Here is a 24,859-nt window from a genome sequence, read left to right as displayed (position 1 = left end):
TCTACAAGATTATGAGAGGCATAGATAGGGTGGACAGCCAGCACCTGTTTCCCAGGACAGGATCAGCAAACACCAGAGGAAATATGTACAAAGTGAAGGGAGGGATGTTTACAGGAGACATCGGCATTCTTTTTTTATACAGAGTTGTGGGTTCCTGGAATGCCTTGTCGGGGATGGTGGTGGAAGCTGAAACATTGGGGTGGGGGGGGGGGGGGCGCGATTTAAGGAACTCTTAGACAGGCACATGGAAGAAAGAAAAAGAGGGGTATGAGGTAGGGAGGGTTTAGAACATTTTTAGGAATATGGGTTGGCACATAGTTGAGGGCTGAAAGGCCTGTAGTGTATTGCATTGTTTGGTTCTAAACCTCTTCAGGGTGGGCTTTCCTCAAGTGGAGCAGCTGAATGGAGTTAAACAAGAAAGTTTGCAGATGCTGGTTGAGAGCAGAGGATTCCAGAGGGGGATCAGTAAGAGGGCGTCTCACAGAACTCCCTTCAAAGAAAGACGTATATGTTAGTTCTTGTGTATGTATCTCAATCGCCAGTTTTCCCCTCTTATGCACTGACGTGAACAGCAATGGGAAAATAATGGTTATGGAGTTTGTTAATATTGGCCAATACTGAAGAGTCTGGAGGGACAACATTAAGAGAGAATTACATTCAGTTCTGGTTGCCTCGTTACAAGTAGGAATGTAGATACTTTGGAGTGGGTGAAGAGACTGGGGTGACATGGTTAGTGTAGCAGTTGGTACAACGCTGTTTCAGCTCCAGTAATCGGGTCAGGTTCGAATCCCACGCTGTCTGTAAAGAGTTTGTACGTACTTCCTATGTCTGTGTGGGGGGTTCCCTGGTGCTCAGGTTTCTACCCACCATTCAAAACATAGGTCAATTGGTTGTAATTAGGCAGTTCAGGCTTTTGGGCTGAAAGAGCCTGTTACTGCGCTGTGGGCCTCAATTTATTGCCTAGTTTGGAGAACATGTCTTATGAACAAAGGTTGACAAGGCTTTTCTCCTTGGAGGAACAGGGTGGACACTCGGCACCCTTTTTCCCCAGGGTGATAACAGCAAATATCAGAGGACATAGAGTATGCTTAAGGCCAGTGGAAGAGTGTTTAGAGACATGGGAGGCAGGGATTTTACTCAGAGTAGTGGGAGGCTGGAATGCATTTCTGATGGTAGTGGTGGAGCTGGACCCTTGGATTGACATGGCAAAATAGAGGGATATGGATGTGAGGTGGGGGAAAATAAATAGTTGTGGAATAAGTTGACATAAGTCAGCACAAAATTGTGGGCCGAAGGGCCTGGACTGTGCTCTAATGTTCTATTTCAAACAAAATTTTAAAAAATAACAGCTGCAAGTGATGTTTCAATCGTGGTGTGAAGGTGAGGGAAGAAGGGAGAGGTTCAAGATTTCTGTACCTTCTGTCTGAAGGTCACACTGAGAAGAGGTTGTGACTAACAATGCTTCATAGATGGAGACAGGTAGTGGTAGAATGAGGCACAAAGAACTGCCTCAATGGGTCAAACAATCTGATCCTGCTGCTGTTCAGACCTTGCTTTATTTCCTCTCATCCCTGCACCAGCCCTTAGATCCTGCCCTGTGCTGATGGGTGCAAGGAGATCAGCTCCCATCTTGATCAATTTTACAGGAAGACAACTGACTGTCTTGTCTGGCTGCACCATGGTGTGGAACAGTAGCTGCAAAGCATTGGACCAGAAATCAATACAGAGGATTATCAAATGGCTGGGAAGATCACAGGGGTCTCCCTTTCCTTGTTGCTTAAATAGAGAACTATAGAGTACCCTTTCCATCCAGCACACAGTATCTTTGACCCACCACCAGCAAGGACATTGACAGGAAACGCTGCCATCAGAAAGCAGCAGCAATCATCAAGGATCCACACCAACCCAGTACACACTCTGTTCTTGCTGCTGCCATCAGGAAAGAGGTCTAGGGGCCACAAGGCTTGCACCACCAGGTTCAGGAACAGCTGCTCCCCTTCCACCCTCAGACTCTTCAATGACAAACTCAATCAGGGACTCACTTAAGGAGTCTTGCACATGATGGTGTTTTTTTCTATCCTCTCTGTATTTCATAATCAGCTGTTTGCATTCAAATTAAATTTCAACTTTAAATTTAGACATACAGCACAGTAACACACCCTTTCGGCTCATGAGCCTGTGCCACCTAATCACACCCAAATGGCCTACAACCCTGAGAAAGGAAAGGGTTAACAGCTAATGATAGTGTAGCTAGGTTTTGCAGCATTCTAGTAAGGCGGGCATGGCAATTCAAAATGACCAAATAGCACGACGACCAACTGTAGAAATTTACTCTGAACCAATCAAATGAGCAGGTCTGATAAAAGGATGTCAATTATCTGTAGCAATGGAATTTGTACTTAGTAGCAATTGCACTGGGTAAGAATGTATTGTGTGAACTTTTGATTGGGCCAAATGTAACAACGCGTATGTTTAAACCAGACAAAGGGAAAGCTTTGAAACACATAGACAGTCTCTCTGTGAGCCTCTGTGCAGATAACTCACAATTCTGCAGAATAAAGGAAGTCTGACCAAGACAAAAATTTGGGTACAAGTCATTTCATGTGATCCACCGAAAGAACTGGAATCCACAACCCCAGTACGTTTCAAATGGTGAGAGGAAACACAGAGCCCCGGGGAAAATCCACACACAGAATGCACAGACAGCGTGGGATTTGAATTCTGGTCACTGGTACTGTAACAGGATTGCACTAACCACTACACCAACTGAGCCACCCATGTACAGTTTTATTTTCCACTACTAATAAGTGATGATACTGTCTGGCCTTCAGGAAAAAGGATCTCAGGGCTGTATGTGATGTCACATACATACTCGACAATAAATCTAAAGGAGGTACAGGAGCATCAGATCAGGATTGCCAGCATCTTTTATAAATGATATCCTGTAAATGAATAAATAATTGGAAAATATTTATATTTATTTAAAATTGTATCTGAATGTATATATATGATTATCTTGTGCTATGAATTATGTATCTGCACCGTGGTCAGGTTTGTATATGTACAGATAGATGATAGTAAACATGACCCCCTCCGAGACTCCTGCCACTGCTGCCTTGAGTGGACACCTGTTTGGCCTGTCCCCACACTGAACAGACAAAGATCCAACTTGAAAATTCTCATCCGAGCCTCCTCCCCCCCCTCCCCCCCCCCCCATCTCACTCTGTCCCGCTGGCAGTGTTTGGGAATAAATTGTTAACATTCCGTTGAGACTCATCGTCCTGGCTCCAGAGACCAGAGACCCAGCGGACAGGTAGAATGTTGGGAGCAAGACCCAAGCAATCCCTTGACTTCTCCCCTAGGACACAGAGTCTAGCACAACAAATTCCAGGGGACAACCTCATCAGCTGCAGTGTGGGGACAAGGTGGAACGCCTCCCCACAGGGGAGGGAGTGGAACTGAACAGCACGGGGAACCTTGCATGAACAGAGAGAGATCGATCCTAGGTCAGCTCCACAAAGTGAGGGGAGGATGGTGGCAAGGAGAAGAAATACTGGCCTCTCTCTTCTTTGCATTGAGCACATTGCAGAGAACATAAGATGTGAGATATAGGAGATTAAAACAGAAGTGGTTTATTTGTCACAGGCCCAGAATCTCAAAACTCCAGCCCAGTCACATGGGTTGCCAACACCAGCAGTCACACTGTGAACCTGCTGGTGTTTCAGTGGATAAATTGTCAATGTACAACACACTGAAGGTTTAACCCCAGTGTGAACCTCCCCCTCTCAGTGACTGCCACAGTTCACACCACCATTAAAATTCTCCCGACTGTGGACCTGGTGTCGCAGTATCTGCCACAGTTTACCGTACATCAGTGCGAACCTGCCAGTGTCTCAGACTCTCAGCAGCAACATATAACCATTCAGCATGCTGTGCAGTTAAACCATCATCCCAGTGTGGACCTGCTGGTGTCTCAGCAGGTTGGAGGAGTGAGTGAACCCCCTCCTGCACTGGGAGCAGGTGAATGGCTTCTCCCCAGTGTGAATTTGTTGGTGTCTGAGCAGGTGGGATGAGCGGGTGAACCCCTTCCCGCACTCAATGCAGGTGAAGGGCCGCTCCCCAGTGTGGACCCGCTGGTGGGTGAGCAGGTCGGAGGACCACATGAAGCCCTTGCCGCACTCCAAGCAGGTGAAGGGTCTCTCGCCAGTGTGGACCCGCTGGTGCGCCAGAAGGTTAGCTGAACGGGTGAAGCCTTTCCCGCACTGGGAGCAGGTGAAGGGCCTCTCACCGGTGTGGACCCGCTGATGGGTCAGCAAGTGGGACGGCAAGAGGAAACCCTTCCCACACTCTGAGCAGGTGAACGGCTTCTCCCCGGAGTGGACCTGCTGGTGCCGTTTGAGGTTAGCGGACTGACTGAACCCCTTGCCGCAGTCGGGGCAGGAAAAGGGCCTCTCCCCAGTGTGAACCCGCTGGTGGGTTATCAGGCTAGAGGAGCGGCTGAAGCCCTTGCCGCACTCAGAGCAGGTGAAAGGCCTCTCCCCAGTGTGGATCTGCTGGTGGGTCACCAGGCTGGACGACAGAGTGAACCCCTTGCTGCACACAGGGCAGGTGAAGGGCCTCTCGCCGGTGTGGATTCGCTTGTGTCTCATCAGGTCGTACGACTGAGCAAACCCCTTCCCGCATTCGGAGCAGGGGAATGGCCTCTTCCCGGTGTGGACTCCCCGAAGTCTCTTGCCATCTGATGACATTGCAGAACCGCTGCACAGAGCAGCCACACAGCTACTTCCCAGTGATGACGTCATGGTGTGCTCTCAAAGTCCTGGATTGTAGATGCACGGATAATGATGTTTCCCGCAGGATGATAAAGCGGTGCATATCTCTCCAGACACAAAGCTGGTGCAGTCACTCCCCATCACTGTGCTCCAATTTCCAGATGGAATGGGGAAATTATTCATTTTCCAAGTTCTAATAACCCAGACTGATACGTCACTTTTAACATGGAAACAATTTACCTGCTCCCCCAGAGATTTGAAAAAAAAGACACATTCAGTGCATCCCCTCGTGGTCTGTTCTCTCTCACACAAACCCGTGTCTCGTTTTCTCTGCTGGGGTCTCTGTAGGTGTTCCCCGGCTGGCTGCAGAACCAGAACAGACTGTTACTGTGACTGAAAACACTGTCACTTAGGTTGTGTGCATATCACCTCCCTGCCCATCACAAAGTCTGTTATCCTTTTCCCAAAATGGACAAGCAACTCCCCTTGCATATTCCAGGTTGATTCGGTTCAGGTGCTGGGGATCAAGTGTGCCATCGAGCTTGACATTCCCATCCAAACGAACCTCTACCCTGTTGAAAGGAGTTTACAGATGTTATCAATAGGTCACATTTCAAATTAATACAAACATACAGCATAGTAACAGGCCCTTCCAGTTTTTTTGCACTATCGATAATTCTGCCTGGCAAGGATCTCAGGGTTGTATGTGATATTATGTATGTACTCAGGCAATAAATCTGAATCTAAAATCTAATTCATTCCTCTTATTTATGAGAGACCCAAGGTTACAATACACCGTTCACCAATCTCACAGCATGAAGGAAGAAGCTATTTCCCAGCCTGAGTGTCTGATTTTGATAAAAGTAAAAACACCACAAAATGCTGGAGGAGTTCAGTCGGTCTTTTCAGGGTTTATAAATGTTGATGCTCCTGTACCTCCTGTAAAATTGATTGTTCCCTGGGGAGATTTGTATAACCTGGGGGTGGGGTGGGGGGTAAAGCGACAGGGCACCAGTGGACAGAGTGGTGAGAAAGGTGCTTAGCACTGGGCAGAGAACCAGCTTGCTTGGAGTTAACTTAACTAGTGACCTATCGTGGACACTCAACATTCCTCTGCATTTCCTGGGAAGCCTGAAGCAGGCAAAGCTATCGGCCTATCAACCTTCTACAGGAACTCTATCAAGAGCATCCAGGCCAGCTGCATCACAGTGTGGTATGGCTGCTGCAGAGAAATGGATCAGAGATAAATCCACAGGGCCATTCAGTGCATGCCAAAACCTTTCAGACTCTGTCTCTGGGGGAAGTCAAACTACCCACCCTCACCTGGATTCTATAACACTCTCAGACAGCAAATTTGCCCGCATCCTGGCAGAATTCCCCTTGATGGTGGCGCCACAGTTCTCCACGGCGGAGCCAAAGCATGGGGTAAGGTACCACATTTTAACTGAGGGACCCCGGTCCACGCCAGGGCACACTGAATCCTGCCTGAGAAACTCAGCCTGGCAAAGAAGTTCAAAAACATGGAGGAACTTGGGATTGTGCAGCTCTCCAACAGTCCCTGGACCTCTCCCCTCTACATGGGGCCAGAAACAGCAGCAGGGTGGAGTCCATGCGGTGAATACCACTGCCTCAACAAGACCATCACGCCCGACAGGTATCCCGTGCCCCACATCCAAGACCGTTGCAACTTGCACAGGGCACGGGTGTTCTCCAATGTGGACATCATTGGGGGTACCACCAAATCCCAGTTCACCCCCAGGACTTTCCCAAAATAGCAATCATAACCCCCTTTGGTTCATTTGAATTCCTCCGCATGCCCTTCGGTCTAAAGAATGCAGCACAAACTTTCCAGCAGCTGATGAAGGCACTGGACTGGGACCTCCCATTTGTCATCTGCGCAACGGTCAAGATGGTGGTTCAGCCAGTGGACCAAGACCTGCATGAACTGTCAGTCTTCCAAAGTGCAAGTTTACACCAAAGTGCCCGCACAGAATTTTGAGCTGATGTGGCGCAGGTTCAGCACATACACATTGACCCAACGGGTCATTAGCAGTTTTCCGTGAGGCGAGATACCTGTTGACCATGGTGGATGGCTCCATGAGGTGGATGGAGGCAGTCCTGCTGGTTAATACCACCACAGAAACCTGCGTCAGGGCACTTGTTAATACACAGGTGTCCTGATTTGGGGTCCTGGAGTACCTCACTGTAGACAGGGGGGCACAATTCTCTCTGGGTTCTGGGCAGCGCTGGCTAACTTTCTGGGGACGCAGCTCCACCATGTCACCCGCAGGCCAATGGGATGGTGGAGCACTTCCACAGCCACCTCAAGGCAGCCTTGATAGCCTGGCTCAAGGCTCCCAACTGGGTGGATGAACTGCCTTAAGTCATGTTGGGAATCTGTACCACGCCAAAGGAGAACTTCAATGTCTCAGCGGCAGAGATGGTTTACGGCGCACTTTAATCATCCCCGGGTAATACCTGGCCCCCAATAAATGTCTGGAGGACCCCGCAACGTACAGCAACCCCCACTGTACAGCCAGCCCAAGCGTAGAGTCCCAAATGACCTAAGGACTTGTTGGTACGTGTTCCTGAGAAGGGGTGCATAGACCTCCATTACAACGACTCTATGAAGTCATTAAAGACAATGGTTCCACCTTCGTCCTCAACATCGGTGGTAAGGAGGAAACCTTTACCATTGACCATCTGAAACCAGCATATCTGGACAGTAATGAGCTGATCTGCACCCCACCCCTGCGACGCAGGGACAAGCCACTGAAGGCTACAGACTATTGCCCAGTCATCAGTTCTGAGGGGGTGGGGGGGGGGATGCCGTGTCGTGGCCCACCTGCAGAAACATAGAAACATAGGTGCAGGAGTAGGCCATTTGGCCTTTCAATATGATCATGGGTGATCAGTATCCGGTTCCTGCCTTCTCCCCATACCCCTTGATCCCTTTAGCCACAAGGGCTAAATCTAACCTACTCTTAAATATTGGCAAGGAACCGGCCTCAACTATGTCCTGTGGCAAAGAATTCCACAGATCCACCACCCTCTGAGAGAAGAAATTTTTCCTCATCTCAGTCCTAAAAAACATTCCCCTTTTCCTTAAACTGTGACCCCTAGTTTTGGTTTTTCACAGCATTGGAAACAACCGACCTGTGTCTAGTCTGTGTAAACCCTTCAGAATTTTATATGTTTCTATAAGATCCCCCTTCAATATTCAAAATTCCAGAGAATATAAGCCAAGTCTATCCAACCATATGCAAGTCCTTCCATCCCAGGTGACCTCCACATGGCGGGAAGACAGGGAACTCAGTCAGGAACACTGGCCAATCCAAGGCTGGTGCTCCTATGATGAGAGGTCCTGACATCAGTGCCAGGGGTCCATATAAGCACAGCAGCCAGACAAATAAATCAGTCTTCAATTTCATTTCCTTGTGTGTGTGTCTTCCTTCCACACTCGTCCCATTCTACACCCTGTTCATGACTATCCACATGACCTGTAATCTGCAGACATTAGCAAAACATCCAGCTTGCATTTGGAGAACAGCACGCCCATGGTTCTCACATCTTGCAGCTGTGCTACCAAAAAAACCCAATTTCTTTCACGGACTCTAGTCTTTTCCCATAAAAATATTCTTTTTCAACCTTCTATTGCTGCTGAAATTTTTGGAAAGAAGCAAATAAAGCAAATGAATACCATAGGTCATGTTGGGGAATCTGTACCGCGCTGAAGGACATGTAGGTCAAGACCTGTTCCATCTCTGCTGTAATCTATCATTTCACGATGACCACTTTAACAAGTTAGTTTTAAGGCATGAATTGATCAGACAAAAGATTGCAAAAGCAACACAGCCAATTGAATGATGGCTTGGATGCATAATGCCTGAATAAATGTTGTCCACCATCTCTTAAAAGGCCACCCAGATGGTCCCGGAGGGTTGGAATTGTAGAATTGTTTTCCTATTTTCTGGAATTCATGTATGAATTGTCAAAACAAAGTCTCAAGAATTTCACTTAGTTCTTGTACATAATTAATCATTTTTTCACTAAGGACATGTAGGTCAAGACACTTTTTTATCTGCTGCCCAAGGTGTATGCAGCGCTTTTCCAAACAATATTTCAGCTGGGGTTAGTTCTGTGCTAGTGTCTGGTATAATTCTCATTTCAAAAAGGCCCAGAGGGAGTACTTTCAACCAGTTTTCACCCGTTTCCTCAGTTTGTTTGGCCAACTTATTTTTCAATGATCCACTTGCTCTTCCCACAATTTCAGCTGCCTGTGGGTGATGGGCAAAGTGAAATTTCTCTTTTATTCTGAGATGCCGGTATAGTTCTTTGTTTACTTCAGCAGTAATTATTTCCTGGAATATAATTCCCATTGTTGCTTCTGCTGTAGTGTTTACTGTGATTGTAGCTCCTGATAAACTGAGTTAGGGAAGTGGAGATGGATGAACTCTGGATTATTCAACAGGAAAAGAGGGTGACAGAGAGGAGTTTCAGTGATACCCCAAAGGTCAGGAGGCAGGTAGCTGGGTGACTGTTAGGAGAGGGAAGGGGAATAGTCAGAGAGAGCAGAACAGTTCTGTGGACATTCCCATCAACAATAAGTGTACTGCTTTGGATACTGTTGGTGGGGATGATTTACCAGCCGAGACTGGATCTTCAGCTCAGAAAGGAAGGAGTGAAAACAGGAGAGCAGTAGTGATAGGGGATTCAATAGTTAGGGGGACATTAAGAGGTTCTGTGGGAGAGATGGAGAATCCTGGATGGTCCATTGCCTCCCTGGTGCCAGAGTCCACGATATCTTGGATCGAGTTCACGGCATCCTCAAGAGGGAGGGTGAGCAGCCAAATGTTGTGGTCCACATAGGGACGTGGTCAATGACATGGGAAGGAAGGATGAGGTGGTCCTGCAAAGAGAGTTTAGGGAGTTAGGTGCAAAGTTGAAGGACAGGACCACTAGGGTTGTGACCTCAGGACTGCTTCCCATGACGTGCTAGTGAGGCTAGAAATTGGAAGTTAATGAAGCTAAACACATGGCTAAAGAGATCGTGCAGGAGGGAGAGCTTCATGTTTCAGGATAATTAGGCACTGTTCCAGGGAAGGTGGGACCTGTTCCAAAAGGAAAGTTCACATGTGGTGGCGGGGGAGAACATCCTTGTGGGCAGGTTTGCTAGTGCTGCTCCAGGGGGTTTAAACTAGATTGCCAGGGGGATGGGACCCAGAGTGAGAGTAGGTAGTGAGGTGGAGGAGGATAAAGGTCACACGAGGACTGCATGTATAGACAGGAATCAAAGATTTATACGTGATAGTAATGTTCTCGGGTGTATTTATTTCAATGCAAGGAGTACTGGAGGAAAGGCAAATGAGCTTAGTGTGAGAATTGGCATGTGGAATTATGACATTATTGAAACTTGGATGCAGGAGGGGCAGGAATGGTAGATTAACGTTCCAGAGTTCCGTTGTTTTGGATGTGATAGAGGGGGAGGGATGAAAGGGGTAGGAGTGGCATTGCTAGTCAGGGAAAATATCACAGCTGTGCGTAGCCAGGACAGCCTGGAGGCTTTGTCTAGAGAGGCCATATGGGTGAAGCTGAGGAATGGGAAAGGTGTGAACACACGCATAGGGTTATATTATAGACCACCCAACAGTCAAAGAATTGGAGGAGCAAATCTGTAGAGAGATAGCAAACAGAAAGTTGTGATAGTGGGAGATTTTAACTTTCCACATATTGAATGGGGTTCCTATACTGCAAAAGGTCTGGACGGCTTGGAGTTTGTTAAATGTGTTCAGGACAGTTTTCCACATCAATATACAGAATGACCATCGAGAGAGGATGCAATACTTGATCTCCTATTAGGGAACCAGAAAAGTCAGCTGACAGATGCATGTGTAGGCAAACATTTTGCGTCCAGTGACCATAATGTCATTAGTTTCAAGTTAATTACAGATAAGGATAGGTCTGGTCCTCGAGTTGAGATTCTGAATTGGAGAAAGGCCAATTTTGATGAAATGAGAAAGAATCTAGGAAGAGTGGATAGCGATGTTGTTTTCTGGTAAGGATGTGTTCAGTAAGTGGAAGGACTTCAAAGGCAAAATTTTGAGTGGTCAGAGTTTGCCTTTTCCTGTCAGGATTAAAGGCAAAATTAACAGGCATAGGGAACCTTGGTTTTCAAGGGAAATTAGCAGTCTGGTTAAGAGGAAAAGAGAGGTGTATAGCAGGTATAGACAACAAGGAGCAAATGAGGACCTAGAAGAGTATAGAAAATATAAGAAAATACTTAAGAAGGAAATCAGGAAGGCAAAAAGCGACACGAGGTTGCTTTGGCAGATAATGTGAAGGTAAACTCGAAGGGTTTGTACAAGCATATTAAGAGTAAAAGGATAGTAAGGGACAAAATTGGTCCCCTAATAGATCAGAGTGGTCAACTATGTGTGGAGCCTAATGAAATGGGGGAGATGTTAAAAAGATTTTTTGAATCAGTATTTACTCAGGAAACTGGCGTAATGTATAAGGAAGGAAGGGAAACAAGCAGCAGTGGCATGGAACATATGAAGAGGTTAAAGAGAAGGTTCTTGCTGCCTTACAGTGAATAAAGGTAAATCCCCCAGGGCTGACATGATATTCCATCAGACCTTGAAGGAGATTAGTGCAGGACTCCTGGCAGAAATATTTAAAATGTCCTTAGCCACAGGTGAGGCGCCGGAAGATTGGAGGGTAGCTCATGTTGTTCCATTGTTTAAAAAAAGGCTCCAAAAGTAAACCAGGAAATTACAGGCTGGTGAGCCTGACGTCAGTAGTGGGTAAATTATTGGAGGATGTTCTGAGAGGTCAGATATACAAGCATTGGACAGCCAAGAGCCATGGATCATGGAATTTTACGTGGTAGATTGTGTTTAATGAATTTTATAGTTTTTCACAGAAGGTGGATGAAGGGGAGGCTGTGGATGTTGTCTCCGTGGACTTTAGTAAGGCCTTTGGCCAAGTCCCACATGGGAGGTTAGTTCAGAAGGTTCAGACACTGAATCGGAGAAGACAGAGAGTAGTGGTGGATGATGCTTCTCAGACTGGAGGCCTGTGACTATTGGTGCCTCAGGGATTGATGCTGGGACCATTGTTGTTTGTAATCTATATCAATGATCAGAATGATAATGTGGGAAATTGGATCAGCAAGTTTGCTGATGACACTAAGATTGGAGGGGTTGTGGACAGCAAGGAAGACTTTCAAAGCTTGCAGATAGATCTGGACCAACTGTAAAAAAGGGCCAGAAAATGGCAGATAGAATTTAATGCAGACAAGTGTGAGGTGTTGCATTTTGGAAGGACAAACCAAGGTAGGACATACACAGTAAATGGTAGAGCACTGAGAAGTGTGGAGGAACAAAGGGATCTGGGAATCAGATACATAATTCTCAGGTTACAGGTAGAGTTATAAAGAAAGCTTTTGACATATTGGCCCTCATAAATCAAAGTATTGAGTATAGGAGTTGGAATGTTATGGTGAGGTTGTACAAGGGATTAGTGAGGCCAAATTTGAGTATTGCATACAGAATACTAGTAAAATTGAAAGAATGCAGAAAAGATTTACTAGGATGTTGCTTGGTCTTCAAGAATTGATTTACAGGGAAAGATTAAACTGGTTATAGGAGCTTAGAAGAATGAGGATAGATTTGATAGAGATTTACAAAATTATGAGGGATATAGACAGAATAAATGCGAGTAGGCTCTTTCCACTCAGATTAGGAGAGATAAATATAAGAACATGGCTTTAGGATGAAAGGGAAAGGTATAGGGGGAACAGAAGAAGGAAAGGTTTAGGGGGAACTTCACTTAGAGTGGTGGGAGTGTGGAATGTGCTGCCATCTGATGTGGTAAATGTGGACTCACTCTTAAATTTTAAGAATAAATTGGATAGGTACATGGATGAGAAGAGAGTGGTTATGGACTGGGTGCAGGTCAGTGGGACTAGCAGAATGATGTTTCAGCAAAGACTAGAAGGGCCAGTTTTCTGTGCTGTAGTGTTCTATGGTTCTCCGGTTCTATTCCCTGTATCCATCTACTAAAAATATCAATAATAACAAGACTCTTGATAATTCTCTAAGTACTCTTGGTAATTCTATAAAATCAATATGAGTACAATGAAAGGGTCCCGTATGATTCGTGTCCTATCTGGAGAGGATTTCATGGCTTTATCAGGAATATTTTTCTGACAGATAATACATTCCTGTGCATACACAGACGTGCATGCACACACACAATACATACACTCACGCCTGTGCATACACCCACACACTTACGCACATGCGCACACACAATACATGACACACAATAATCACACAAATACAAAAGGATGTATAAAGTAAAAGTACAGAGATATTTTATGCTTAGGTTAGGGTGCCACCACATTTGTAGTGCCACTCCTCCCACTCCTTCCTTACCCAAATGCGTCATTGCATGTAGATAATTAAGCAGCACAGGTAAAAATGCATCAGGTCGACAAACCTGTCCAGCAGGTGTGGTCCATAACCGAGTCTCGGGATTTCTCGTGCACCCCTGCTGTTTCCACAGTTCAATTTGATTTGCAGGTGCATCTCCCTGAGGCTTTAACACAGTCCCCATGTCAGGCAGAACCAGTCTATTCAACAGTTGTTTGTCTGTCTGAAAAGACAGTAAGGGGTCCATGAATAGCAGCAGTCTTTGTGAGGATATTTCAGTACTGCACTTCCTTGCTCTCTTAGCCTAATGGCTGCACAATAAAATACTGTATCCTTGGCATCGTACTGTAAGCAGTGGTTCACAATCAAATTAAAATTTTCTTCAAATTGATAGCCTTCAAGCTGCTTCTTCATCATTTGGAAGCCCATTGGCTTTTTGATACGGTGCAAATAATCTGGTACCTCTTTTAATGCCACAGGCTCACCAATGTTTCCTGTGTCTTTCTCCTGGAGCTGCTCAAACATCTCAAGGAGGATCTCCATTGCAAACTACTGTATCTTGATCTCCTCACAAATTGGCTTCTCCAGATTAACGATGAGGAGCCGCGCTCTTTCTAAGTCATGTCGTAGTCACTGCCACAATTCCAGCTGTTCCCTTTCAGGGCACAATTTTTCTCCTCTGGCTTTCGTTGTTCTGCATTTCACTGAGACTGCCAAGTGGGACTGTAACTGCCGAAGGAGTGAAACACGAATTCCTGACTGTCCCTTTAATGTCCAATAGCCATGAAGACGCTACACGAATTGGCTTTTACAGTGAATTGATAGTTGACCGGTGATCATCTGCCGGTTTAATTCGACAAAGCTCGAGTGAAGCAGATCTCATCTTTGTTTCACACACATTACAGCCTTCTGCTAGATCTGGGCTTCGTTTTTACACGATCGACTACCTCTTCTTCATCGGAACTAGCAAGAGATGGGGCTTGGGGTATTTGCTCTGAGTCTTGGTGGGGCTGGTGACTGAGGGGGTGTGATGGCTGGCGAACATATTGGGGTGGTCTTGTCCACAAGGAATCTTCCTCATCCCCATCATTCTTCAAGAATAGGGTCGCCATGCCTGACAACAGGTCCCTGGGGTCATTATTGTCCTTGTATCGTTCGGCCAATTTATTGATCAATTGGAGCTGCACCTGAGCCTTATTATGTCTGTGCTTCTTTTCCTGGTTACCGTGGGTGCACCCTCCTTTGTACATCCCACTATCCCTCTTCTACTTCTGTTGTCCCTCCAACTTTATTCCCTTGTCCTCTGCCGTTCTTTTAAACCTTGCTCCTTCCATTCCTTTGTTTGTTTTGTTCCACTTTTCCCCCACATTCTTTCCCCATAATTGTTCCTCTGTCAATATTACACTCACAGACCACATACCACTGATCAGCCACTCCTCCTGACCTAATCTTTTTGTTAATGCTGCTGACAATTGTTGATATTCCTTTTGATGTTTTGGGTGCAAAGAACACATTTGTTGCCCCAAGGCTCTCCATCACTTTTATCCAACACTTGTCCCATTTCATTACACATCTGCTTATCTACATTACAATTCATCCTGGCCTTCTCTGCCACCAGGTGAATTTGAAATTTAACCCAAACTCTGCTTACTTCATACATATTCCAAACCAATCCTGTAGTACTACTGTAATTTTCCAAATGAACTTATTTCATACAATCTCTTATTATTCTTTCACACAAATCATCTATGTATCACTAAATGAAGGTTTACTAACCTGTACACTTGCTTCTTGTTTTTTGGTTCTTTCTCAGATCTCGGCAGGGAACCAGGTCTACCTCAGACGAGGGACCACAGTGCTCCCGAAGGTCAGTTTGGAGTCAGACACAAAGGATCTGAAGGTGCCTTCTTTTCTCCTTTCAGCCTCCTGAACGCCGTCTGCCACTTACTCAGTCCAGAGTTACCCAGGTGTCCCAGCGAGATCCTGTCAACTATGCCAATGTTGAAGTCAACCCGCAATGTAATAAAACACACAACAGCAGAACCAAAGAACATGCAATCCATCTCTTTATTGTTTGACACTAACGGAAGAGAGAGGGAAAAGGAAAGAGTTAACAATGAAACTATTTCTCTCCACTGAGCCCCTCACCAAGTAGATAGCATTCTTGTACAACTTGTCTCCGCTCCATCCTCAACATCCATTGGAGCGCTTACACCCCTAACGTCGAAGTACTCGAGATGGCAGAGGTCGACAGCATCGAGTCCACGCTGCTGAAGATCCAGCTGCGCTGGATGGGTCACGTCTCCAGAATGGAGGACCATCGCCTTCCCAAGATCGTGTTATATGGCGAGCTCTCCACTGGCCACCGTGACAGAGGTGCACCAAAGAAAAGGTACAAGGACTGCCTAAAGAAATCTCTTGGTGCCTGCCACATTGACCACCGCCAGTGGGCTGATAACTCCTCAAACCGTGCATCTTGGCGCCTCACAGTTTGGCGGGCTGCAACCTCCTTTGAAGAAGACCGCAGAGCGCACCTCACTGACAAAAGGCAAAGGAGGAAAAACCCAACACCCAACCCCAACCAACCAATTTTCCCTTGCAACCGCTGCAATCGTGTCTGCCTGTCCCGCATCGGACTTGTCAGCTACAAACGAGCCTGCAGCTGACGTGGACTTTTTACCCCCTCCATAAATCTTCGTCCGCGAAGCCAAGCCAAAGAAAAGACAACTTGTATAGTCCTTAAGAAAGATGCCTAAATGCAGTTTTACTACTGGCAATTTAATGTTTTTGCTCCTTCTGACCTTTGCAGTCTTTTGTGATTTACAACCCAAATTCTTGATAGGCCATATCTCTTACTGAATACTCCCATCCCATTCTAGTTATACTATGCCTTGCAGATATGGACTGCCTAATCTACTAAATTATTAACTCTTTGTTGGCCTACTTACCACAGCAGAAATTCCCTTGCCATAATTCTTTACAACCAACTTGGGGAAAAGCCGAGACACCAGAGACTGCTGGAGTCTGGAGCTAAACACCATCTGCTGAATGGTCAATGTTTTGAACCAAACCACTTTATTGAGCCTCGATGAAGGGTTCTGGTCTGAAACGCTCACAGTTATCATCTTCCACTGATGATGGCTGAACCGCTGAGTTTCTCCAGCTTTGATTCACTTCCATCAGGTAGAAGATATCAAAGCATCAAAATCTGTGCTGCCAGGCTGGGAAATAGCTTCTTCCTGCAGGCTCTGAGATTATCCTTGTCTTAAATCTACCCCTCTGTATCTTGAGGTTCTGTCCCCAGTTCTGGTGTCTTTGTGGATTTTCTCCGGGTGTTCTTTGTTCCTCCCACCCTCGAAAACGTAAGGTGTTGTAGGTTAATTGGATGTAATTGGACAGCATGGGCTTGTGGGCCAAAATGGCCTGTAACGGTGCTGTATTTCTAAATTTAAATAAATAATTTGGTCCACTGTTTGTTCTGGTTGTACCAGATGATAATAAACTCGAACCTGTGTAACAAGAGGGTTAATGACACATCTTTTGGTTTAAAATTGAGTTATCCGCTCAGTCCTCAAAATGAGCAAGCATGTTAACTTGGAAGATCAGCAAGTCAAGTCCTGATTTATGGGGTCCATTTGGCCTTGAAACCTGCACACAGGACATAAAGCACTGCAAGAAGAATTAGGTGAACAATGCAAGGCCAGTCTTTCACTGTTGGTTTGGAGAGTTCTGGCCAACTAGAATGTGTAGGTTAGAAAAGAACCACAGACTCTTTGATTAGATAAGTGTGAGTAGTGAGCAGGTTCTTTCAACTTCTCATCCCAGAATCACAATTGGTGCCAGTTCCTCTGAGACTCTTCAAGTCACCATCCCAAACCAGAGTTCACGATGAGGAGAAGAGCATTTTGTTCTGTTGATCTTTCATGTTACTTATAGCTTGTTACCACATTTTTACTTCCTGGAAGTGTTCTTTCTCCCTCATTGATCAGAATCCTTGAAAACTTGCTGATTTTATCTCATTACAACTTGAACTTGAAATGGACCATTTGGTCAAGGTGCTGAACTGATCCTGTACAAGCTTTCAGATTTTATTTTTTAAACATAAAGCACAGTTAACAGGGGGAGAACATACAAAGACAGCTTGGGATTTGAACCCCAATCGCTGGTGCTTAACAGCATTGCGATAACCGCGCTGCCCAATCCACAAGAGACTTCTTCCCTCAGAGATGAGTGACAACATGAAGCTGTTTTCACAGAAATGGCTTTGGAGCCAGATAATCAGGTTGATTCCAGTGAGGAAGGGGGTTGGATTGAGTAGCCGAAGTCCATTCTCATGTGAGTTTCAAAGGATGAGGAGGGATCTTATGGGGACAAAATGAACATAATTTTTTTCCAAAAATATACTTCATTCACAATAAATTTACAAGAAAACTGTTCCAGACTTTTTACATTCATAGTGACAATCATATTGATACATTTTCATCATTGTACATCTTACATTCTTCTCTCAACACCCTGTCATCACCACTGTAGCACTTTATCATTACCACTCCCTCTGATAGTTGAGGGGCTGCCCCTTAGAGCCTGATAGTGAAGGACTCTGGACTGTGGTCCTTACCCACAGCACCTTCATGTGAGCCTGGAATGAGCCCAGGCTGCAGCATTTCCTCGTCGATATCTCCATGTGCAGACCAAAGGATGTCTTTCACCGAGTTGATGGTCTATCAGCAGTTCTGAATGTTAGATTTGATATGTCCACGGGAACAGCCCATAGATCAGAGAGTCCTCTGTCACGTTGCCACTGGGGATGAACTGTGACATCCTTGCATCCTTCTCCACATATACTTGATGAATCTGCATTTAGCAAAGAGGTGGAGTCTCCACTCCACCGCAGCCATCCTGAAGACAATGTACATGGAGGGTGATGTTCTAGATGTACAAGAATGATCTCACTGGGAGGGCTCCTCTCCCCACCAGCCAGGCCAAGTCCTGGTGCTCGTTTGTGATCCCTGGCGAGGAAGCATTCCCCCCAGATGACCTGAACGGTCGGTTCAGTGAATGATCCCACCGGATCCATCGAGTCCTCATCTCTCAGTTTCTGCAGGACATTCAGTGCTGACCACTGCCTGATGGCCTTGTGGTCAAAGGTGTTATTCTGGAAAAACTTTTCCATGAAAGGAATAGATAAGATAGAAGCAGGGAGGTTGCTTCCACTGGCAACTGGCACCAGAACTGGGGACAGAGCCTAAAGATACAGAGGAGTAGATTTAAGACAGGGATAATGAGGATAATGGCTAGAAGTGCTGGAGGAACTCAGCAGGTCACATAGTGTTCATGGAAAGCAATCGGCAGTTTACATTCCAGGCCTGAGCCCTTCTTAATTATGCCAAGAAACAGACAAATATGCAAATAAGGTGGGGTGCATGGAGAAGCACAGATCACCAAATGGATACAGGTGGAAGGAACCGAGAGGTGATGGGGGAGGGGTCAGAGGCTGAAAAAGATGCTCTCTGATAGGGGAGAGGAATGGGAGAGGGAGCTGGAGGAAGGATGTCTGAGGGATGAGGGAGAGACCGGGGGGGGGGTGAGGGCGAGAATCGTGGTTACTGAAAATTGGGGTCAATATTGATGCCGTCTGTTTGGAGTTAAACAAGATGCCAGGGTCGAGTGCAACACACAAACTTCCTGGATAAACTCCGCAGGTCACGCAGCATCCGTCGGAAGCACCATGAGGCCTGAAACAAACGTTACCCTTTATTTCCTACGATGCTTGATGACCTGGTGAGTTTCTCCAGCACATTTGTGTCTCACCATCTGGGTGGAACCGGAAATTGGCTTCTTGCAGAGTGGTGAATCTATGGAATTCTCTGCCCAATTAAGCAGAATCAGAATTTATTGTCATGAACAAGTCACTAAATTCATTGTATTGCAGTAACATCACATGGCAAACATTCATATAAACCACCTTACAAAAATAAACAAAAATAGTGCATGAAAAGTACAGCAGTGTCTTTTGCTCATTGATCATTCAGGAATCTGATGAGAGGGGAAGAAGCTGTCCTTGTGCAGCTGAGTGATGCAACCAGCCAGAATGCTCTCCATGGTACACCTGTAGAAGTTTTCCAGTCTTCAGTGACGTACCAAATCTCCTCAAAAACCTCAAAGTATAGCCATTGGGGAGCCTTCTTCACGATTACATCGACATGGAGGTTCCAGGACAGATCCCCAGATATGATGACACCCAGAAATTTGAAGTTGACTCTCTCCACTACCGAGCCCTCAATGAGGACTGGATCATGTTCTCCTGACTTCCTCCTGAAGTGGAGCAGAGGAGGTTGCTTTGTTGAAAATACTTAAGACACAGATTGGGGAATTAAGGGTTGTAGAGAACGTGCTGTTAAGTGGAGGTAAGTCCAATCATGATCTTAATGAATGGCAGAGCAGGCTCAACTGGCCGTATGGCCGACTCCTGCTCCTGTTTCTTACCTCGAGGTGAACAGCACAGCTGTCTAGAAGGGCCACAGAGAGTGAACACAGAGAGGAGAAAGAAACTGAAGAGTATCCCAGCAGGGTGAGGTGGTTGGGGGCTGGTATGGAGCAGAAACAGTTACAGAAGGGGAGGGGAAATACCAGGATGCTCCCAGTGTGGCCCCAGCTGAATGAGAGAGTTTTCAAACACAGCTGCTTCATTTGGTACAGATTCAGGACGTGAAATTCAATTCCTGTAATAGGGTGGTATGGTGAGCGAAACACTATTATAGGACCAACGACCTAGGTTCAAATCCAGTCCTGTCTGTAAGGAGTGTGGATGTTTCCCCCTGTGATTGGTAGGTTAATCGAGGAGCACTGGTTTCATGGGCCAGAGAGGCTTCAACCGTGATGTATTGTTAATGTTTAAAAATATATAATCGGGTCACTAACATTGATGGAGAAAATCCATTCATCCTCCACTTCCTTGGAAAAGCAACCAAAATATTAAAAGACTCACCCCTCCCCAGACACACTCCCTTTACCCCCTCCCCATGGAGAATTCACCAGTGTGAGATCACATCCCACCAGATTTTCAGACAGTTCCTTTCCCCTGTAACCAGACTCTTGAATGATCCTTGTATTTGTAGAATAATGCTGCTTTTACCTTGTACCCACTGATCTGTCCCTGTAACTCTGCACTCCTGCACTGTCACTTATTTACTGGACTAGACTACTCCAAACCAAATCTCCTCACTTGAACCTGAAAACAAATTGCAAATTGACCACAATACAAAGACCTGTTTTGATTTGTTGCCTCAATAACCACAAGACTCCAGTCCCTCCTGGTGTTTGAGTAGTAATGTTTAAATATTCCACACTCTGCACTTTACGCGTGAACTTGCTGGAGTTTCACCAGGCTGTTTGACTGGGTGAACCCCTTCCTGCACTAGGATCAGGTGAACCACCTCTCCCTGGCAGAGTTGATGTCAGAAGAGATTGAATCGGGGGAGCATTAGGTGAAACGGTGAGGGGGGGGGGGGTGTGGGATGGGGAGTGGGTGTCATCCCTGCCGTGGATCCTCTGTCCACCACATACACCGTCCTTTTTTCCCTATTTACGAGCCTGCCATCTGTTTGGAGTCTTACTGTACAAGTCTTGATATTTTAAACTTCTAGTCTAACTTAAATTTATGTTAATATGCTCTGTGGTCCTGGAGAAACGTTCTTTCCTTTACCATGCGAGCACAGCATTAACGATAAATAAACGAGACCTGACTAAACAAGATGTCCCTGCTTCTCCTCCCTCCCTTCCACCCAACTTCCTCTTCCCTCCACCTTCCCCTCCTCTCTCTCCATCTTTCTCTTCGCCTCCACCTTACTCTTCCATCAATCTTCCCCTCTATTTCCTCTTCCCTTTTCCCACCCCGCCCCTTCCCTCACCGACCCAACTGTGGGGGGACGAGGCCCCAGCCGGACCTGGAACCGCTCGCCCTCACCCCACGGTAGCATAGGTTCCAACAAGGGCCTGGCCGCGAGCACTCGGACCCAACTCCTGACCGTTCCCTACCCAGCCCGGGGAAAGTCTCACCTCCACCCCCGGGCCCAGGCCGCGGGCTCCTCCGTGGACCAGTCCGTTGCTGAGGGAACAGCGCCCAGGGACGCTAGCGGGACCTGTGACGTCAACAGGGGCACGCCATCACGTGGACGGAGCAGATGCAGCCCGGAGAAAGGAACTGTCAGAAGAGCCTCAATGGTCGGGCTGTCGTTGCGCATGCGCGCAGGGGCTTCCCAGAGACTTCCCGGTGGAATCTGCCCCGGGGGGGGGGGGACCGGGAATGAGGGAAAATAAAGCAGCGGAGGACAGGCGAAGAAGGGCGGGGGAAAGAGGGTGAATAAAGGGACGAAGGGGGAGGGGGGAAAACGGCGAAGGGGAGGGGAACGAGGGGGGAAAACGGAGAAGGGGAGGGGAACGAGGGGGGAAAACGGAGGAGGGGAACGAGGGGGAAAATCGGCGAAGGGGGAGGGAAACGAGGGGGAATGAAGCGGGGGAGGGGAACTAAAGGGTCGAAGGGGACCGGGGGAAACAAAGCGACGAGAGAAGCGGGGGCGAGCGGGGAAGCGGGGGCGAGGGGGGAAGCGGAGAAGGGGGACGGGAATAAGAAGGATTAAAGCGGCAAAGGGGGATAAATAAATAAAGAAAGGAAAAGGAAGTTTGGGATAAAAGTGGGCAGAAATGGGGAAAATAGACGGTCAGAGTTCATGTTGCGGTTTTAAAAAGGAAAACTGCAGAAAGTGAGCGATGAAGCTGCGTCAGTGAGGGTCGAGCGGACGGGGACCGAGCTCAGTGATGACAGAGAGCCGATTGAGAAATTGGGGGTGGTGGTGTTCAGCATCATCCTTGTCCGACACAACTGTAGATGTTGGCCGGTGGAATCCGACTTCCGCGCTCGCTCCCTCCCTCTGTCATTTTCCCTCTAAAGCATCTCCTCTCCCCGATCCGGCTGAGCTCCCTGTCGCCCCACCTTCCGTACAGCCTCTCCATTTCCCGGCGCCGTTGACCGCGTTTGTTTAAACAACGCTGTTGGTCTTTTCACCCTCCGTCCAAATTCGCCTGGTTTGCTGCAAAAACGAATATCACGTTCTCGTTTTAATGCGCGTGGTCTGGAAAAAAGTGCGGGTTCGGCAGCATCAAAATTGTTGCATCTCAGTTCCGAACAGCGAATGATTCATTACTCAGTCAATCACCGGAGAAATTGTGCCAGTTGGTCCACACCGGGGAAAAGCCGTTTGTGGGATGGGCTTCACCAGGTCGTACAATCTGCTGACTCACCAGCGGGTCCACACCGGCTCACCTGCAGGCGAGAGCGCAGGGCAATCGCTTTCCCCAGGGCAAACCAACTCGATATATTGATTTACTGTTTCTAATTTGGACCCAAATTATGTTCATTATATCTCGGGCTCCAGGAGTCCCACATGAACCTTTCCTAAGACTTGATTCTCCCTCCCGTCCATCTATTTCCCACCCTCTGTTGCATGTATTTCCACGCACCTTTTCCCTTTGTTCCCCTGGCACTTGCATCGCAGTTTCTCATCGCCCAACATCCTCCCATCATTAAAACTAAGCCTATTGGCCTGAGAGACACGAAGTCCCAGTCTCAGAGGAACACAGTAAAGGTAAATCGTTTAGAGGTGGATTCAGGTGGAAGGGGAAAGGAGAACGAAGCTGAGAAATGACGCTCGGCATAGGAGACGGAAGGGAAGGAGAGAGGACGTTCCGGAACTTTGGTTCCCTTCACTCCCTTTGGACGCTGCGTAACTAAGCCCTTTCCGTCTATCTGCTTCTCTGCGTTTACTTCAGGTTCTGCTGTTTCTCTGATTGACACCGGTCCGCCTCCAAGCTGTTGGATGTTGCACCTGTCAGTCAGTGCACGGGGCGGGGCTAACGGCGCAGAACGGTTCATGTGACGTCGCCCTGCTGTGTAACAATTGTTTCCCCCAACACTGGGGCTTGTCGGGGACCGAAGGCGATTCAGCGCCGGGACTCCGGGATCAGCACTGGGTGCCGCGACTCCGCGATCAGAGCGCAGCACCGGCTGCCGGGACTTTGAGATCAGAGCGTAGCACCGGCTGCCGGGACTTTGAGATCAGAGCGCAGCACCGGCTGCCGGGACTCTGGGAGAAGAGGGCAGAACCGGTCTCCCCGGGCCCCAGCCCCAGTCCCAGCCTCGGTGTTGATTTAACCCGCGGCCCAGCTCTCCGGGACCCTCCATCGGGCTGAGTCCGCGCTGTGGCCCCGTTGCAGGTGTGCATTGATTTATCTTCCTGGTCACACCCTCTGGGGCTCCACAGCGATGAACCGGTTTCAGTGCTCCGATTGCGGGAAGAACTTTAATAGGTCGAATGAGTTAAGGAGACACCAGTGGGTCCACACGGGGGAAAGGCCCTTCAACTGCCCAAAGTGTGAGAAGAGCTTCACCCAGATCTCCGACCTGCTGACCCACCAGCAGGTCCACACTGTAGAGAGGCCGTTCGTCTGCCCCCAGTGTGGCAAAGGTTTCACGCGGACCTCCCATCTGCTGACCCACCAGCGCATCCACACCGGGGAGAGGCCGTTCGTCTGCCCCAAGTGTGGGAAGGGCTTCACCCAGATCTCCGACCTGCTGACCCACCAGCGGGTCCACACTGGGGAGAGACCCTTCACCTGCTCTGAGTGCGGCAAGGGGTTCACACAAACGTCCAGCCTGCGGATGCACCGTCGAGTCCACACCGGGGAGAGACCCTTTACCTGCCCTGAGTGTGGCAAGGGCTTCACCCAGACATCCAGCCTTCTGAGACATCAGCGGGTCCACTCTGGGGAGAGACCCTTCACCTGCCCCGAGTGCGGGAAGGGATTCACCACGACCTCACACTTACTGAGACACCAGTGGGTTCACTCTGGGGAGAGACCCTTCACCTGCCATGAGTGTGGGAAGGGCTTCACCCAAACCTCCCACCTGCTGAGACACCGGCGGGTCCACTCTGGGGAGAGACCCTTCACCTGCCCCGAGTGCAGAAAGGCCTTCACCCAAACCTCCAGCCTGCGGATACACCGTCGGGTCCACACTGGGGAAAAGCCGTTCGTCTGCCCTGAGTGTGGGAAGTGCTTCACCCAGACCTCCCACTTGCGGATGCACCAGCTTGTTCACACTGGGGAGCGGCCATTCATCTGCCCTGAGTGCAGGAAGAGCTTCACCCAGACATCTAGCTTGCTGATACACCAGTTGGTCCACACCGGGGAAAAGCCGTTCACCTGCCCTGATTGTGGGAAGGGCTTCACCAGGTCGTACAATCTGCTGACTCACCAGCGGGTCCACACCGGCGAGAGGCCCTTCACCTGCCCCGAGTGTGGCAAGGGTTTCACCCAGTTCTCCAGCCTGAAGACTCACCAGCGGGTCCATACCAGTGAGAGGCCTTCTTCATCTGTGGAAAGAGCTTCACCCAGTCAGCCAGCCTGTAGAAGCACCAGTGGATCCACAAGTGAGCCGCATTCTGTGGCTGATCTAAATCCACACCCCTGTCAATCTAACCAGGGTTGGACCGTGTCCACTGTCCTGTCCCCGTCCAGCTGATCTTAACAACACCTGTAACAGCCCTGTAGCTTAATGTACTTGGCACATGCCATATAAATAACCTGGACCTTGAA

At 47.8% G+C, this 24,859-nt stretch overlaps 2 protein-coding genes across 2 annotated transcripts in view; one reads left to right on the top strand and one right to left on the bottom strand.

The window, feature by feature from the left end:
* The window catches only part of LOC138747202 (zinc finger protein 271-like), a 26,066-nt gene extending 4,505 nt beyond the window's left edge, over positions 1–21,561 (bottom strand). The window contains exons 1-3 of the mRNA XM_069906226.1: positions 21,266–21,561; positions 14,984–15,197; positions 3,948–5,344 (exon numbers count right to left, since the gene is read on the bottom strand). Of these exons, the coding sequence (XP_069762327.1) occupies positions 3,948–4,802 (855 nt within the window). The 5' untranslated portion in view covers positions 4,803–5,344; positions 14,984–15,197; positions 21,266–21,561. The remainder of the gene's footprint in view (positions 1–3,947; positions 5,345–14,983; positions 15,198–21,265) is intronic.
* Positions 21,393–24,859, top strand: LOC138747180 (zinc finger protein 235-like). Its single transcript, XM_069906165.1, has 2 exons — positions 21,393–21,565; positions 23,036–24,859. The coding sequence occupies exon 2, from the start codon at positions 23,529–23,531 to the stop codon at positions 24,783–24,785; it is 1,257 nt and encodes a 418-aa protein (XP_069762266.1). The 5' UTR covers positions 21,393–21,565; positions 23,036–23,528; the 3' UTR covers positions 24,786–24,859.

This window comes from Narcine bancroftii, chromosome 1 (assembly GCF_036971445.1).
Source record: "Narcine bancroftii isolate sNarBan1 chromosome 1, sNarBan1.hap1, whole genome shotgun sequence".
In the NCBI taxonomy this organism is placed as follows: Eukaryota; Metazoa; Chordata; class Chondrichthyes; order Torpediniformes; family Narcinidae; genus Narcine; species Narcine bancroftii.
Note: the sequence above shows the minus strand (reverse complement) of the source record. Positions and strands in the feature narration are given on the sequence as shown.